Below are 17,397 nucleotides of genomic sequence, written 5' to 3'. Positions count from 1 at the left end.
TTGCTAGGTGAGAATAAAATTTTGATAATTTTTTATTTCTAACTTAGGAGAAGTGGGTTGGCGAACCCACTTTTAATTTTTGGTTAAGGCACTCACATAAGGAGAAAGAGACAAATCACATACTTAGTGGATTGTGGGGGTCACCTAAGAGGGAAATACGCACTCGAGAAATTTGTGATTTTTGGATGGAGGAGTTCAATGTATGGGTCCCACACGAGGAGGAGGCAGTCCAAGGATAAATAGAGGAAGCACACATTGGACTTTTTGATACTAAGACAAACTCACTCACCTAACACGCTTGAGCTATTGAGCCAAGTCTACAAGTGCTATTCAACACAAGAGGTTTCCAGGGAGAAATCTCAACTCTTCTTCGGTGGACTCCGAGTGCCATCCTAGGAGAGCCATTGTTGTGTGGTGGAGCTATTCCGGAGGAGATTTTCCAGGCAGATTCATGACTATCTAGAGTGGTGAGGGCGCAGAAAAGAACTACGCTTTCTTGGGAAAGCAAGTGACATTGCAACTATCTTTCCGGGCTTTGAGGGGTCATCAATGAGGTGAATTAGCAACCATTTTGCATGGTTTTGTTGGGATTTTGGAGAGGCCACACTTCAGGGCGAATTTCTTTCCTCTGGGCAATGCAATGGTGTCTTGTCTAGGGCCTGTGCAGTCCTTGGGGGAGGCTTCTCATTGTGGAGGTCGGGCTCGTGATTTGGGAGCTGAGTTGGTTGGGAAATTTGAGGGGAATACTCAACATTTTTGGGAGGCAGAAATAGCAGAATTTCCAGCTGGGTCGAATTGCCCAGCAGTTGGAGAATGATGTTGGAATTGAGGGTAATTTTCGGGGTCTGAACTAGACCGAACCCTTTCTGGGTTTTTTGGGTTATTTGAGAGGAGTCCGGGGTTAACTTCTCGAAATTTTTTGAGCACCAGAAGTGGGTCAAACAACAATTCTACTATAGCTAGCAGTGCAGTTTTACTAGGACCAGAGCATAACTTAGAGAGGATTGAAGCTTCAGCATCCGGGCACTCATCTCCTCCACCTGGGACTTGGTTAGCTTGCCTTGGGCAAGCTCAGGTGCACTCATTTCATGCTTATATGTACCCCTACTGATTTATAATAAAATGGCTCAGCTGGTGTAATTTTCTAGTGCATTTTTGGACATTTAATTTTGTGTGGGTTTGTGTATTGCATGTACCATTGTATGCTTTGTTTATCACTGTTAATTTTCTGTTAGGAATATTACATAAGTTACCTCCAAGCATAAGCTTGGTTGATAGATATTTAGGGCCACCCTTTCTCAATTTAGCTTGAGGAATTTAGCCCCTTTTTAGTGGTTAACATGGTGAACCTGTAGTCATCAGAGCCACAGTCTTTGCAGCGCCAAAAACATTTGGTGGTTGGAACACAGAGGGAGGTATCATTAATCAAGCCTTTGGTTGCTTCCCGTCGGCTTCCATCCCACAACCTACTCTAGAGATGAGTTGCAAAGTAGTTAAGAGGAAAGTTACATTTAGAATAGGCATATAATTAAAAGTAATCAAGATTCTTGCATCACACCTAGGTCTTAGGATTTGCGTAGCATATAAGTTAGTGAAGCATCCAAGCAACGATTGTTCATTCGGTTACTTCACATCTAATTGGTAATAAGCAAGAAGGTGACTCCACAAGGCACTGGTCTCACATTCGAATCTAAATCTAATCTTTAAGTCTTGCTAAAATGATCCAAGTAGGTAGGCCATTCAATCGTGTCTCTCGAATTCGTTGGTTGCCAACTTGTCCTCCATCTTCACATTTCCATAGGGACTATCCCCCATAGCTTGTTGCTGGGAGACAACTAGAACGAAGAGGTAGGGGATCAGAGTGACAGCCCTCGGCCGGAGTCGTTGTCACAGTGCCTGTAAAATATGAGCGACAACAAGCACTATGCCACTAAGTGTCCTAATCGAAAGGAGGAGTCCAATAAGGATCATGTAGTTGCAAGCCTGCAACAACAAAGGTAGATGTGTTTCTTCCTAGTTGGAGAAAGATTTCTCATTGATAACTTGCATGGCAAGCTCAACAGACAATAATGTATGGTATATTGATTTAGGAGCATCCTTCCACATTACTGGGAATAAGAAGTATTTCAACCACTTGAAGGAGAAGGGCATGCAGTTTCAGATCGAGCTAGAGGAGTTGGTGCTATCAGTTTTCAGAGGGAGTCAAGTAATCCTCTTCGTCTTAGAGATGTCTTCTATGCTCTAGGCCTTAAGTAGAATCTTGTTTCGGTAGCTGCCCTTGAGGACAAGGGTTATGAATTCATCTTTAACAGAGGTAAGGCTTATCTCCAACACTTAACTTTTGGATGTAAGAAATAGATTGGTGTGAGGGTGAAGAATCTCTACAAGTTCCAGGTAGAGATAGACACAACCTTGAGCAGCAAACCCGGAAGCTCTCAGAGTAGAGAAGTGATGGTTGAGCGAGAGCAGGATAGAGCTCTCAAGATGGAGTGTCGACCGGTATCTCAATTTGAGTCTAGGCTAGTTGGAAAGTGGGCTGACTAATAGGATGATGAGGAGAGCCTAGGGCAAGTGGAGGCAGCCACTCAGTCAGTGACTCCCAGTATAGTGAGAGTTCGAGCCAAGTGGGAAGAAGAGTTGTTTAGGGAGAATCGGAAGAGAGTTGGATCTCCTAGTATCACCTTCAGCCAGAGGAAGCAGCTACAGAGGTACAAATAACTATCACTGGAGTGATAGACTTGCAGAGCATGGTTGGAGAGTACAGGTCTTCAAGTCAGATTCTATAGCAGAAAGCAGAGAAGTCTTCTAGTTTAGAGGGAGCAACTGCAACAACGGAGAACGTGGTACTGTTGGAGAGAGATCCAGGTGGACGAGGTTCTTCCAGCGACACACCTTCCTCGGTAAGAGGGAGTGTTGAAAAGTGTAGCGAGAGAAGGTTTTCTCTGGTTCGTGCCTTAGCCAAAAAGACCGAGTTTGTCTTTCCTTTAACCATGGATGAATTCATGGAGATGGAAAGTTCATGTGTAGTGATGGAGCTTCAATTGTTGATTAATGGTTGTCATTGATGTCAACCCAAGCAGCACCAGGGGCTACCTCAATCTTGCATGGGCATTTTGACTTGACAACTTACTCTATTCTGAGTAAAGGATCTTCTACATGGATTCTACTCGTCGAGATGTTTCCGTTGACATATGGCACGCTAAGTAATTCTTCACGGTTTGAGAGATATTCGTGTTTGAAGTTAGTAACCCCAGTTAGTGGGCTAAAACTCTATGGGGTTGTGGCATGGCACTCATAATTGGTTGTGGTCATTGAATAGTCAATAATTAATAATTTTTTTTTTTGCTCCTAAAATCCCTCCAACGTTCACTTATTGAGGACCCTCTCAACTCAAGACATTCATATAAATAATGACCCTCATATCCTCCTCTAGTAGGGATTTTGTGGCTTCAAACAGGTCATCATGGCATTTTCGCTATAACTTCTTTTCTGCGAAGTTTCAGAAACTGAAATTAAAACCCATTTGAGCCAAAATCTTGATGAACCTTGTGACTGAATTTCAGATCTTGGTGCGCTATATTTTCGGAGATATGATATGAGGAAGTTAGGGTTTTTGCAGGCTCCTGAATTCCATGTTAAACAGGTGACGTTGGGAAAATCATCATAACTTTCTCTCTGAGCATTGGATTCAAATTTCGTAAATAGTCACAGAAAGAGGATGGACTATAGTTTGTTGAGTATCGTTTTCAGGGTCGAAGGTCGCAACAGTGACACGTGGCACTTCGTACAAGTTCGCTCTACTGAACCAGTCTATAATCAGGTCATCATGGGAGATTGGGCATAACTCTTTCTTGAAGAATCCAATCTTGATCAGACCTGTGGGGTTGGAAAGAGGACTCAGAGGGCTACCATAGGACGAAATTTCAGACCCTGGAGATTTGAAATTACATAGATACAACAGATTCAATATCGAGCTCCTAGAAGGCAAGAAAAAGCATGCATTCAAGGATCACTGCAGTAAGGACCACACATCAACAATCAAGGGTAAGTCTCCTACAACAAGGTATGTATGATTAGTGTTTACATTTAAAATATGAGTATCATCTCTGACATATGTTTTTGCAAGACAATGTAAGTATATACTTGAAGGGTTTTTGTTTTGTTTTGGGATTGGTTTCGCCGGGCAAATTTTTCATGCACAACTTCAAGAGCAGAAGTATCAAATCAAAGGAAGCATTGCAGTGGGACATCCTTTGAAGACATGACAATCATCCGTATAGTGTGAAGAAGTGTCAAGGTCAAGAGTCATCATTGTAAAGTTGTAAAAGAGCCATTTGTAAAAGTGTCATCATTGGAAGAGTCATTATTGTAAAAGAGTCAATCTGCCTTGAGTCGAAAAGGCATTATTGGGAGGTATAGGAGTCTCTGTTGGGATGATGTCATGGTTGGGTTGCAGGTCATAGTGTGATTGGGTGTTCGGTCAAACCATTGTAAATCATATTGTATCGTGGATTGTTGTCCCTGGTACGGGAATCCACACTCTTGTCTCATTTCAGTCATTATAGGGTGGCAGGAAGGTGCTAGGCATGTGTATGAAGTCGCCTACAGGTTGAGGCCTGTGAACACTTCAGGGTGGTAGGGTGGTGCTAGGGCGAGTTGTGGCTCGCTAGGGTGTTGGGGCATCCATTTAGTTGATTACTGAAGAAACCAGGGCGTTGGGGCATCCTTCTAGTGGGAGCTGGAGAAGAATGCTTTTCTAGAATTATAGGAAGTTGTTGCTTTCATTTCAGTTGGGGCTGAAGATTAAAGAATTTATTAGAAAAGTGTTAAGTGGTTTTTGACCTGGAGGGGGTTTTCCACCTAAAATTCTTGTGTCTAATGTGTTCTTTTATTTACTGTTATTACTGCATAAACATTAATAATAATTGAAGATTAATTAATGCTCTGAAAAGATTTAAAAGTGCTAATTGCTAAGGAATACTGATTCACCCCCCTTTCAGTATTTCCAACATCAATCACGTGGAGCCTTTGTCAGTTAACTACAGGATTGAGTGGCAGTCCACATTTAGAAGACGACTAGTTGGGAGCTTCAGTTTTTTATTGAGGCAAGGACGAGTTGGAGAGTTAATTAAACTCAGTTAACAAGTCAATCACAACTGCTGTTCTAAATTTGTATTTGCCATATTTAGCATGGATCGAATCAATAAAAGGAGGACGAAGGCACACCGTTTCACAAGTTGTTGTGCTCATGAAACACTGTGACAAGACATAGGTCACTAGATTGTGAGAGAGAGCACAATTTTGTGTGAGATCATCCTTGTTGTGAGTGTGTACTTTGGAGGAGCCAATACACAGTTTTGAAGAGGCTTTCTTGTGCAGACCTGCGCTAGGAGTTAGGGGTTGTGTCCTAAAGAATAGGAGGCCCTCTGCTCTAGAGAATAGGAGGTCTGTGCACAAATAATTCGGGCTAGTCAGTGGAGATTAATGCAAAGAAAATTGGGCTAGATAGGTTGCAAGGAAGTTGGAGCTGGATCAAGTGTGTTTGCAGGGTGATTCCAGCTAGTACAACGTGAGGACTAGATTGTTATCAGTGTGATAAATTGCCCTGTAAGAGATCAAATTGCTCAAACTCTATCAATAAAATACTACAACAAAGAAGAGGGTTTTCCGGGCTGGGTTTCCCAAGAAAAAATTCTTATGTCGATTTGTGTGGCTGTGTTTTTATCTCTATGTTTTAATTCCGTTGCTTAGAAGTGTTAAGAAATTCCATGTCTTGGTAAAAGAAAGTTAGTTTCAGATTTTTCATCCAAGCAGTTGCAAAATTTTGTGGAAATTAACATTTTGAAAATAGAAATATCTTGAACTACTTTTTGTTGATTTTTTGAGCATCCTCTAAACTGATAATTATTTCTTATGATTTCTCTTAGGTTAATATTTTCTTACATTCATATTCATCATAAAGCAATTATACAGAGGATGTCAACAGTAAAACAAAATGGCAGTAGGATCATAAAGAGACAGTCAAACAAGAACACAAGAATTTTACCTTGGGAAAACCCACTTGGGGAAAAAACCCAACAACCTTTTCCCTAGAGAAATTATTCAAGTTCAACAGAGATACATCTAATCATAAACAAGGTCAAACTGATCAACAATATAGCTAGTTCAAACCTGGCCAACTGCCCTTAGATCAAGTCACAATGATGCCCAATTAACTTGGCTTAGATTGCTCTGATAGGGCTGAATTTATGTTCTGTTGCTTAGATAAGCGCAAAATCTTTGCCACTGATCTACCTTAGGTTTGTCATTTCTCTTTACTCAAATTCTGTGATGTTTCTTTTTCTGGTATTCCTTATGGCATGGTTATGATGGACTTTCAGGGTTGGATGCAGACAGGTCACAGGGGCAGGTTTATGTCATCAGCGGGCCCAAGGGCTTTTCCAGATGTTTCATGGGGTTTTGAGGAGTTTCTATGGGATTTGATGGCATTCGCTTGGCGTGTTCCATCCTTTGCACAACTTACCTTTTGTTCTGTTTCATTCCGACAACTTTCGAAAAACAGGGTTATTATTGGGCCTAACTCAATTAATTACGCTTAAGGTGGCGTTCTGAGAGGAATACTTGATGGAACACCTTAGTGTAATAGCTCGTTGGAACTAGAACGAGAAGATCTACAAGATAGGATGGTTAGAAGTGATTTTCAATGACCTGAGGAGGCATGGTGGCTAATTTACCCTTTTCCCACATTAAAAAGAATATTTTAATTGAAATAAAAAGAGGGAAAAATGCTCCATGATTAAAATAATAATAAAATAAGAGGTTCTAGAGGGGTCCATCAGATTTATAAAAAGAGGAGGAGGAGGCGGCCATTAGGGGACATCTTTGATTTGATATTTCTTCTTGTATGAGAGGGTTGAGAACTTGGTTCCCTACTCCATTGGTAGCCCTAGGATAGAAACGCTGGGTGATTCAGTGAGATTGGGCGAGTACCCATCTCCCTTTGGTGAATTCATCCAAAATTCATAGGAGAGCTTAGTAGTGGCATTTCAGTTCAGTTTTGGAGGGCCAACACAACATTGGAGCAGATTCTTGAGGCCAGTTTTCCATCTCAGCTATTTTGTTGTATCAGCATGTAAACCCCAGTTTTCTATTTAATAAAAGCTGAGATTATTTCTACTCATTGTATTATTGAATTGCATGCATTCTATTTGTTATATTTTACATGGCAATCTTCTGTTAAGTGAATGATAATTTTATGGAGAAATTTTGGTTGGGTTAAATTTCTGCAAAATTAGTCAAATATCCCATTTGGGATATTACAGTGGTATCAAAGTTGTGCATCTTGCTAGCTTGCAGGTTAATTGCAGATCAACTTCACGAAAATGAAGGGTTTAGGAGAAAGGCCATTGTGCCAACCATTTTGTAGAAGAAATATCCTTTGTTAAAGAGGGCAAATGATATTTTGGCCAATTATTTCAAAGAAAAAAAAAGGGGGGGCCAAAACTGCATTTTTATAAAAAAAGGGCCAAATATTTAATACTTGGCCAAGGTAATGTTTGGCCGAATTATTTTGTTTAAAAAGGTCGATTTTGAAAGGCCATGAGCATATGTCTAGTGGGGCTGTGGAACTATTCTAAATGGCCAAATTAAATTAACATGGGCAAATTATTGTGGGCTGTGGCAAATTTTACCAGAGCGCAATGTCATTTGTTTGAATTATTGATTTGGGTAAAAAGCATATGTGCAAAAAATTATTTCCCAGGGCCGAGTGATATATTCTGGAAGGAGCCAATTATTAAGCCGTCGAGTTATTCAGCTAGGTCGTTGCTTTAATTTTAGGAGCTGAATTATTGGATTCCAAGGCGAGTCTGTTTTCCTTAACTGACTGAGGGCATCATTCAAACCTGAGAGCATCATGCGAAGATCGGGCTATGGGCAAATTTATTTGACCCAAAATTCAGATATGCATTTCCTACAAGCCGTGGGCGGTTTCTTTTGAACCAAGACTATTTAAAAATAAAAAATCAAGCACCATATTCTCTGGAAGCCGATTCTAGTGCTTGAAGGCAGAGTATAATTCTGAAGCTCAAGAAGAGACATATTCTTTCCAAAGAACCTCAGTTCGAATTGTGAGTCAATTTGAAAATATTCTCCAGTTATTCTGGGAATCTTCAGGTGGCAGACAATCACACCTCATACCTGGGCGTGGTTCTCTGTTTACCGGACACAAAAATTTCGTGTTCTATCTAAGCATGTTAATTACCAGATCGATCCCGAGTGAGCTGATCAAATCCATCTGGGAATTCTGGGCATATTTGGCAGTCTGAAACCAATATCATTGCTGGGCGTATCAATTAACTGATCCATTCCTGAGCATCATTCAGTCAAACAGATCAAAGGACTCCAATCTTGGGCTATAGAGTCTATTCCTGAAGCAGGATGAGAAGTGTCAAATGAGGGTATATATCAGTAGTGAACCCCAAAGTCTAAAGTATTACATCATACAGGAGAATCAAATAGCTGGGACTAATAATTTTGTTCCAGATTAAATATCTCATTGGGCTGCACCATTGTTGCTCATCAATTTAGAAAATCAAATTAATTGAAGTTTACAACATTAATTTACGAAGAGGGCCGAGCAATATGTGCTTGTTGGTGACCATCACAGATAAAAGGAGTCGTTGGTTATTATGTTCCAGATCTAAGGTTTTATCCAGAACCATACCCATTGTGCCTGAAGCAGCTCCAAGATCAGTAAATTCAAGTCCCGTCTTTGAATTTCAAATTGGTTGGGTACATTACAATATAGCTTCAGAGGTTAGTAGAGAAATCAGAGGCCACCTTCATTTCCAAAGTTCAATACTGTAGCAGTGGACACCAACTTAGAGATATTAGTCTCTGAGGCATTAATTTTTGAGTTGCATGGAGCATAGAACACCTGAAACGATTGTTGAAGCAAATATGTATATGTTGGAGCCTTAATACTGCCAAAATCTGAAGTCTGAGCGTGCATAGTGGACTAACCAGCTCGCTCTCCCATTCCAGGTTACAGTGTATTTATTTATGAGTTTATCACTGCTATTTCTATTCGTAATGTGCTAAATGTAAAAGAAATCTATGCTCCATAATTGTGAATTGATGTTGCATAGAAGAGGTGCATTTTATGCTCAATTTGTATGAGGTTGTGAATCACATTTGGAGACATTAATCTATTGAGACCTATTGTGTGAAAAAACAAAACTATCCAGTATATACCTGCAACAGTTTGTCATGAAACTGTTTGCTAAAACACTTCACTGAGAAATACAACAAACATAGTAAACAGTGGCCTCATTATCACAAAGGTTCTTGTCTTCATTAAACTAAACCATGGAGAGGCTCACAACATTCATGAATGAATTGAGAACATTGAAAAACACAAAAATTAGTTCCTTGAACCACCTTGCGTCATTGGACCGAAAACCCAAGAAAAACAACAAACCTTTATCAAGAGGCGTCTATGCCATTCTTCAAAAAGAACAACCAGAGGATCTACAAAAAGCGCTGGAGATTGGATGCAAAATCCTTGCACTCGGAACAGATTTAAAACACATGAGGGTCACATGGAAAGTCCTTTGCAAACTAGATGAACTGGATGCACTCCTTTCCGAAGTGAACCAATTAGAAGGGAAGAAAGTAATTTGTGCTCTAAAACCAGTTATGATTGCTCTCATCCAACAAAAATTCTTGGAGGAACTTTGTGAAGGGGTCAGACTTCCAGTTGCATCCTGTCTTAGTAACATTATGAGGTTGACTGCACCTATACCTCCTTACAACAAAGATGTTACGAGGAGAGTTTTCAGATTGCTAGTAGAGACCTTTTAGGACTTGGATAACACTGTGGGTCTTACCTTTGGGAAAAAGCTCCGGGTTTTGGAAGATATGGCCAAACTTTGAACCTATGACATCATGTTTGATCTAGAGTGTGATGACTTGATTTTTCAAATGTTCCAATACTTTTTTAGCATTAAGGGACAATCATCCAGACATAGTCAAAGCACACATGCAGTCCATCTTGTCTTCAATTATGGGAGACTGTGATGCCATCTGCAAGAAGTTACAGTCTAAGTTGTTGGCCATTTGGAGAAAGGAACAGGTGGTCTTGCCTGCTGCTTATGAGCCAGCCGAAAGATTGGTTGAGCAGAATATTAAACTGTTTCGAAGACAGTTGACCAGGGAGGAGCTACTCAGGATTGGTGGACCATGTAGCAAGAATGAGTTAAGGAGGAAGGGTCTTTGCTTCACCTGCAAGGAACCTTGGGGACCTGACCACTCATGCAAGATTGACACGGAGGAGATGGCAAAGGTAGATTAGGAGGAGGTTCCTTCTGACTTTCCGGTTGAGGATTCTTCCTTTTTAGTTGAGTCCATGGGTTCTTATGGGGATGCCTCTGAGGAGCACGAGCAATCATGTGGAGTTGATGACAGTAGCCCAGATATGCATCCATGTGTGGTAGAGGAGTATGATGAGCAACCGATTGTTCCCATGAGGGAAGGAGATCAAGGAGAAGATGAGCGATTGATGTTTCAGCATTGAGAGCACATAGAGGAGCATGAGTCAGATGATACACACAATGTGCGGGATGGGCCATTTTTGGAGGGTTAGCTAGTGGCTCATGTTGAGCTGCTGAGGGACGATGAGCAAACACCCTTGGGGCCAACCATTGGTGGGGAGCACGCAAATGTGCAGGCAACCACCAGGGAGGTAGTATTTGCAGATATTGGTCATCAGGAGGCATTGGGACCTGACAGGACAATTTTGCAAGTGATGAGTGGACCGGTGGAGCATGGAGTTTTCGTTCAGATGAGGGAGGCTCTTTTGGAGATAGTGGTGCATCCATCTTTGGGTCTACCCATTGATGAGGTGCAGGTAGATGCAGTGGAAGCTAGCAAAGCTACAATATTTCCAGGCAATAACCCTCTCTAGGAGTACATATACAGGGCATGTAGCATAGTTTGGCCTCTTATACCCATTACAGTGAGAGAGGTAGGGTTTTCTTGATGGATATTGTTGATTGAATAGACAGAGTTGCGTGAGTTGGGCACTGTGCAACATAGGAGACTCATCCCAGATACATGTGCCTATGCATCTGATCCCTCCCACAGGATGGATTGGTGAGAGATCATGAGTTGGTACCCTATTGATGGAGTATCACTTTTAGTCAGGAGCATTGTACTGCAGGAGCCCTTAGATGTGAGGGATATTACATGCTCCAGTTGGCAACAGGATAAAGGCTGGCCACTCATCAGTGTTTTAGCACAACATCAACATGGTGAGATTGACCTTGGTTTATGCCAAGGGTTGGATTGGAGAGAGGTGATGAGTTGGTATGTAGTGGATGGAGCAACACTCATGGTTGGAGTTATAGCACAGCAGGAGCCATGGAGCATTGATACTTGTTCTTGGTGGCATTGGGATCCAGGAGGATTGGTTGATGACAGGTTCAGTCAGAGATTGGTCTGGGATCCAGACATTGAGGGGTCCATTCATGGTGGGTTGACACAAAGGCATACCATCACCCAATGGTTTGTATGGGATCTGGGCATTGGGTCTCAGTTACATTGGGCCACCAGACTGGTCCACAAGTTTGGATTGCTTGAGGGCAAACAATCTTAGGGCGGGAGGATTTGTGATGTTCCTTTTTTTGGTATTCTATATGGCATGGTTAGGATGGACTTTCAGGGTTGGAGGCAGACATGTCACAGGTGCAGGTTTACGTCATCAGCGAGCCCAAGGGATTTTGGTGATGTTTCATGGGGTTTTGAGGAGTTTCTATGGGATCCGATGGCATTCACTTGGCGTGTTCCATCATCTGCACAACTTGCCTTTCGTTCCGTTGCATTTCGACAATTGTCGAAAAATAGGGTTATTTTTGGGCCTAACTCAATTAATTACGCTTAAGGTGGCGTTTTGAGAGGAATACTTGACGGAACACCTTAGTGTAATAGCTCGTTGGAACCGGAACGAGAAGATCTATAGGATGGGATGGTTAGAAGTGATTTTCAGTGACCTGAGGAGGCATGGTGGCCAATTTACCCTTTTCCCACATTAAAAAGAATATTTTAATTGAAATAAAAAGAGGGAAAAGTGCTCCATGATTAAAATAATAATAAAATAGGAGGTTCTAGAGAGGTCCATCAGATTTATAAAAAGAAGAGGAGGAGGCCATTAGGAGACATCTTGGATTTGATATTTCTTCTTGTATGAGAGGATTGAGAACCCAATTCTCTACTCCATTGGTAGCCCCATTACAGAAACCCTCGGGTGATTCAGTGAGATTGGGCAACTACCCATCTCCCCTTGGTGAATTCATCTAGAATTCACAGGAGAGCTTAGCAGTGACATTTCAGTTCAGTTTTGGAGGGCCAACACAACAATGGACAGATTCTTAAGGTCTGTTTTCCATCTCAGCGATTTTGTTGTATCAGCGTGTAAACCCCAGTTTTCTATTTAATAAAAGCAGAGATTATTTCTGATCATTGTATTATTGAATTGCATGCATTCTATTAGTTATATTTTACACGGCAATCTTCTGTTAAGTGAATGATAATTTTATGGAGAAATTCTGGTTGGGTTAAATTTCTGCAAAATTAGTCAAATATCCCCATTTGGGATATTACAGATTCGTCCTTCTTTTGCTCAGATTCAACCTTTCTTCTTTGTTCAGATGGTCTGAATTGCCCTTGTGCAGATGATCATCGAATTGCATTTTGGAGGAGGTCGAAGCCTCTATTTATACTTGTCTAGGAGGTCGAATGGGTGTGACCGAAGGGGCAGGCCGACCTGACTTCTTGGAGGGCCGACTTTAAGTTTTGGAGGAAAATAACTTAAATTTCAAAATTCAAAATTTCTCTTTTGAAGCCAACATGAAAAACATGTCTCACATTAATTATTTTGAGGGCTAACAACAAAACGACCTGGAGAACCTGTCTTACATTTTCATTATATAGTTCAAGGGATAAAATAATAATTATGAAGACCGACCACAGCTACAAAATTCAACACTTTTCGCACGGATACATTGAACATGTGTAGAGGTTCCTTCCCTAGCTATTTCTTAACATTCATTAGGTTAGTGATTGTAATTTTCTTGCTATTACAAGTTAGTGTACCTGGGGATTTTTTCCATCCAAAAGGCCAGTTTTACACAGTAATTTCCACCATCTGTGAAAGATAAGATTAATTCAAACAAATTTTGAATGGGAGCAATTTTTCTCTCAGAATATTGACATGTGCTTAGAATTTCAAGGGTATGATTGATATTACAACCCTAATCCTGACTTGGTCAAGAATGCTAACCTTAACTTAGACCTAGTTAGGTTAACTTACTGATATGCTTATGGATGAAATGGACAACACCTTGTGTAACTAATAATCCATTCCATCTATGTACAATACAAACCATATAAAAGATAAGGTTGATGCATGCAACATCGAGTTTTTAGTTTCAGCAGTAACCTTCATAAAAACTTTGGCCTTACATTCAAGTTTTAACCATGTAATATCTGAATATGTACTGCTTGCACTGCTGTTCTCACTTGTTAAATAGAAAATATGAAAACAGTGTTTTTGTTTCCTTCTTAGTGAAAAACTATTACAACCTCTTCTAATTTCTCTCTAGAATCCTATTGTCTGTTATGTATCCCGTATTGCCTATTCAAGGTATAATTAAAGTTTTATAGTATAATAGTGATATTATTTTGATTATATTGAGACGATTGTGTATGGTGCGTCGCAGGATGTATCGTATATCACAACCAATTTGCTGCTTTATGAAATACAACTTAATAGAGAACCAAATTGTTCTGGTTTTCTAAGGAGGATTTGCATCTCTTTAACGATGTCTACTTTCTTATCTACCTGCAGGAAAATCCAGACTTGTGGAAGTGGCTTACTGCTCAGGAACCTGCACCTGAGGCTGTGATTAAAAATCCGGTATGCATTTTGTTAGAAATGGGATTTACCATCATGTTTAGGAGACTTTATGGCTCACACACATTATTTTGTTAAAACATTATTAATTGCAGCATTATTGGTCAGGTATTCTCTGCTTTGCATGAAAAAGTTTTGAAAAAACTGAATGCTTATGCTTCTCCCGAGACAAGAGCTGCACCTGGACAGCCATGGGTCAGGGGATGGGATGATAAGAGAGGACTTGGAGGTCCAATAGCTGGAAATCAATGAATGATTTGAAGATTTAATGTAAAAATGTCTTTGGATCTCTATTTTGTTTCTATTATCTGTACTTTAACATGGGTTAGGTAGAATGGAATTCTACACCCCATATTATTCTACGACCAAAGTTCAATGGAATTGAATCCGCCTGTCTGTTTACTGCTGGAATGAAATATCTTAGCTTAAGAGGGTTGTAAAAATTATTCACAAGCAGGAAGAGCTAGGTGAAATGTGTGCAAGGGTTCAAAATAATGTGTGCTTTTACCATGGTGTTAAACCATCTTTGTAATAGAAATGATTTGAATAAAATCTGAACAATGTGGATCAGCCATTTCGTGGCTTTGCTGCTGAATATCGGAAAATTTCTTAAGATTAATGAAATACTGTTACAATAAGCTATGGATTGTCCCCTTTGCTTTTTGTAAGCTATTTTTGCTTCTTTACGGGTAGTTAAATTGGTTAATGTCTTTTCACAATTAAAATATCTCTCTCTCTATGTATTTCAAATTTCATTTGTACTTCTATGATAGCACATGGAGCAAGTTTTTGAATTTAATATTCCTTACTGTGTCCATAAATTCTATCTATCAAATGGTGGTTAAAGAGAATCATAAACAATACAAGTCTGTCGTTTTTAGTTGCTTTATAAATAACTGGTACTTAGATCCCTTTTGTATTGTATAAGAAAAGGAGTTTGAAGTAAAGCCATCCATGTATAATGGAGGAGACTATATTGAATGTGGAGTTGCCATTTTTTGACTTTTCAAAAGGTGGGTATTCTGCGAATAATTCTTTTTGGCAGGAGAAGATTGGATTTCGTTAGAAGTATCTTAATTAATCAGAGAACTAAGAGTGTAGAATGGCAGAAATCCACTCATGTACATCTAAAAGAACACAGTAACCTAGTCATGAAAAACTAGTTTCTTATGCTGTTGCTGTGCATCTGGAATTGTATGTAGCTAATGGAAGGCATTTTTAATAGGGTCAAGTTACTAAAGCTAGAGCTATAGCCAGGACCAAAGTCAATAGCCAGAGCCAGGAGCCAGAGTCAACCATGTTGTAGAGAAGCAAACTGAAGGCACATTGATCCAATTGGTTTCCTAGAGTGTTTGGAGACTAAAAAGACTCTCAATGGGGAGGTGTGATGCGAAATGGATCTAAAACAAGAATGGTTGTAAGACTCAATACTCAGGTTATTTCAGCAAGTTTATGAAGTTTATAAAACTATGAAAATCAATGCAGATGTAAAAAAATGAGTAAGTCAAAAGAAAAAAATGAGAATTAAAGAAAAAGAAAAAAAATATAGGAGAGAATATGTTGAGGAATGGAAAACAAAAGGTCAGCCTGTTGGCCTTTTGAACACCTCAGCTCTCTCTATTTACTCATAGAATTACATTCTCTGGGGGTCTCTTGGGCAGGAGAGGAAGCAATAAGAGCAAGAACAACATTGTAATAAAAAAATGGCTGAAATGAAGACTGAGCAACCATTGAATTCAGGTTTTCCCATTGAATGAAGACTGAGTTTCCAGGGTAAACTATTTTGTCTCATAGTGTGTTAATTGCTGTGTGTTTGCTTCATTTGTGGTGTATTTTTAACTGATTCCAGATAATAGAATGGTGATCACTATCTGAAATTTATTTCCCCTAATCTGTTCTATGGCCACAATAGCCACGTACCTCAGGCAGTAAATTTTATTGAGGTAGAGCATATCTAAGGCTGCAGTGATAGAGATGTTGGCCATGGTTGCCAATCCTGGTTAGAATTCCTAATTCGGGCTCTTGAATTTAGAAATTTTGCTTCTTAAGATTGTTGGAATGGCCATTCGTTGCTCAAAGAAAATCATTGGCATCCCCAGACCAACTTCCACTTTGCAAATTCTAGTTTCTCGAGGCTGCATGCTGCTAAACCATCTATAGGAGGGACATACACTGCCCTGGAGAGAAGTCTGAGACTATATAGTCTATATGCATCTCGATAGCAAGAGTGATTGATTCCCTTCTTGCTAGTTATTGGGTGCTTGACACAACGTTAAGTGTTCTATTTTATTTTTCTTACTATCATACATAGTAATATCCCTTCCATTACAATTGCTAACAATATATAGTTTAAGCTTTGCCATTACTTCAAATGCCCAGGAATTTGGTTAGAAGTAATAGGAGACCCACTTAGTCTTTGTATAGGTCGTGAGTGACATCTGAGTGAAGGCAGCAATGATCACGAACTTGATGGTGCTCCAAGGAATGGATAACCTAGTTGACGTCTTTCATTTTATGCAATTGTCATGACATATGACATATCTCTGAATTATATTTCTGTCGTTGGAGAGAAGTGTAGATGCTTTCCTATAGAGTTGAAGAGAGGACAAAAATTGATTTCGAGGAGATTGAGCAGAATCTCTTTATTTTATTTATCACTTCGTGAAGATTGTTCCATGGTGTAACATATCTCCATCTTATCATCAAGATTTGAACTTTGATCAAGGTGTGCACCACCACAAATTGTCATCATTCGATGGTGAAACTCTTGTAGCTTATGATGTAGAGGTCACTGTACACTTTACATGTTACCTAGTCTATTTGGTACTAACTGTTTCAATGATTGTGTGCCATCTTGTTTAGTCTTCACTAGTCATAAGGATATCATGAGATAATCCTGGTGTTATATTTCAGCTGGAGAATAAGGTTGAAGAATTGAGCTTTAAGCTTACTCATCAAATCATTTAGAAAGGACCTTGAAAACCTTTTAAGTTATGAGAACAAAGTAGAATACAAAATAATTTCTACATGTTTTTACATCAATGGCAATTAATGACAAAAAAAGGATGAAGTGAATAATCATAGTAGAGAGAAGCAAAGAAGTCAAGATTTATAGGCTTCTATGCTTGGCAGATTTTACTTGCAAGGTTTGTGATAACCTTACAAGTTTTTAGTTGGTAAGGTTTGAAGATGCTCGTTGGAGAATAGTGTGGTAGGTCAATGGCTTCACTCAACAAATGCAGTGTGCTCAAAATCCTTGGAGAGAAATCTTGTTAACATATTACTCTACTTCAAAGGGGGTTAGAGACCTAACATTGATTAGCATATGGAAAACTAAGGTTTATTTTCCATTGCATAACCATCTAACTATTTGTGGGTAGGTTAAGTAAAGGAGCTAGCCAACCAATTTGGTGCAGAAGTTGCAT

At 39.7% G+C, this 17,397-nt stretch overlaps 1 protein-coding gene across 1 annotated transcript in view; it reads left to right on the top strand.

The window, feature by feature from the left end:
* LOC149202322 (succinate dehydrogenase assembly factor 2, mitochondrial-like) overlaps positions 1-14,610 on the top strand; it is a 40,531-nt gene extending 25,921 nt beyond the window's left edge. The window contains exons 4-5 of the mRNA XM_089403153.1: positions 13,907-13,975; positions 14,081-14,610. Coding sequence (XP_089259279.1) covers positions 13,907-13,975; positions 14,081-14,224 — 213 coding nt within the window. The 3' untranslated portion in view covers positions 14,225-14,610. The remainder of the gene's footprint in view (positions 1-13,906; positions 13,976-14,080) is intronic.
* The last annotated feature ends 2,787 nt before the right edge of the window (positions 14,611-17,397 follow it).

Source organism: Pinus tabuliformis, chromosome 2_1 (genome assembly GCF_031772625.1).
Source record: "Pinus tabuliformis cultivar Carrire ecotype Pingquan chromosome 2_1, CPIR1, whole genome shotgun sequence".
In the NCBI taxonomy this organism is placed as follows: Eukaryota; Viridiplantae; Streptophyta; class Pinopsida; order Pinales; family Pinaceae; genus Pinus; species Pinus tabuliformis.
Note: the sequence above shows the minus strand (reverse complement) of the source record. Positions and strands in the feature narration are given on the sequence as shown.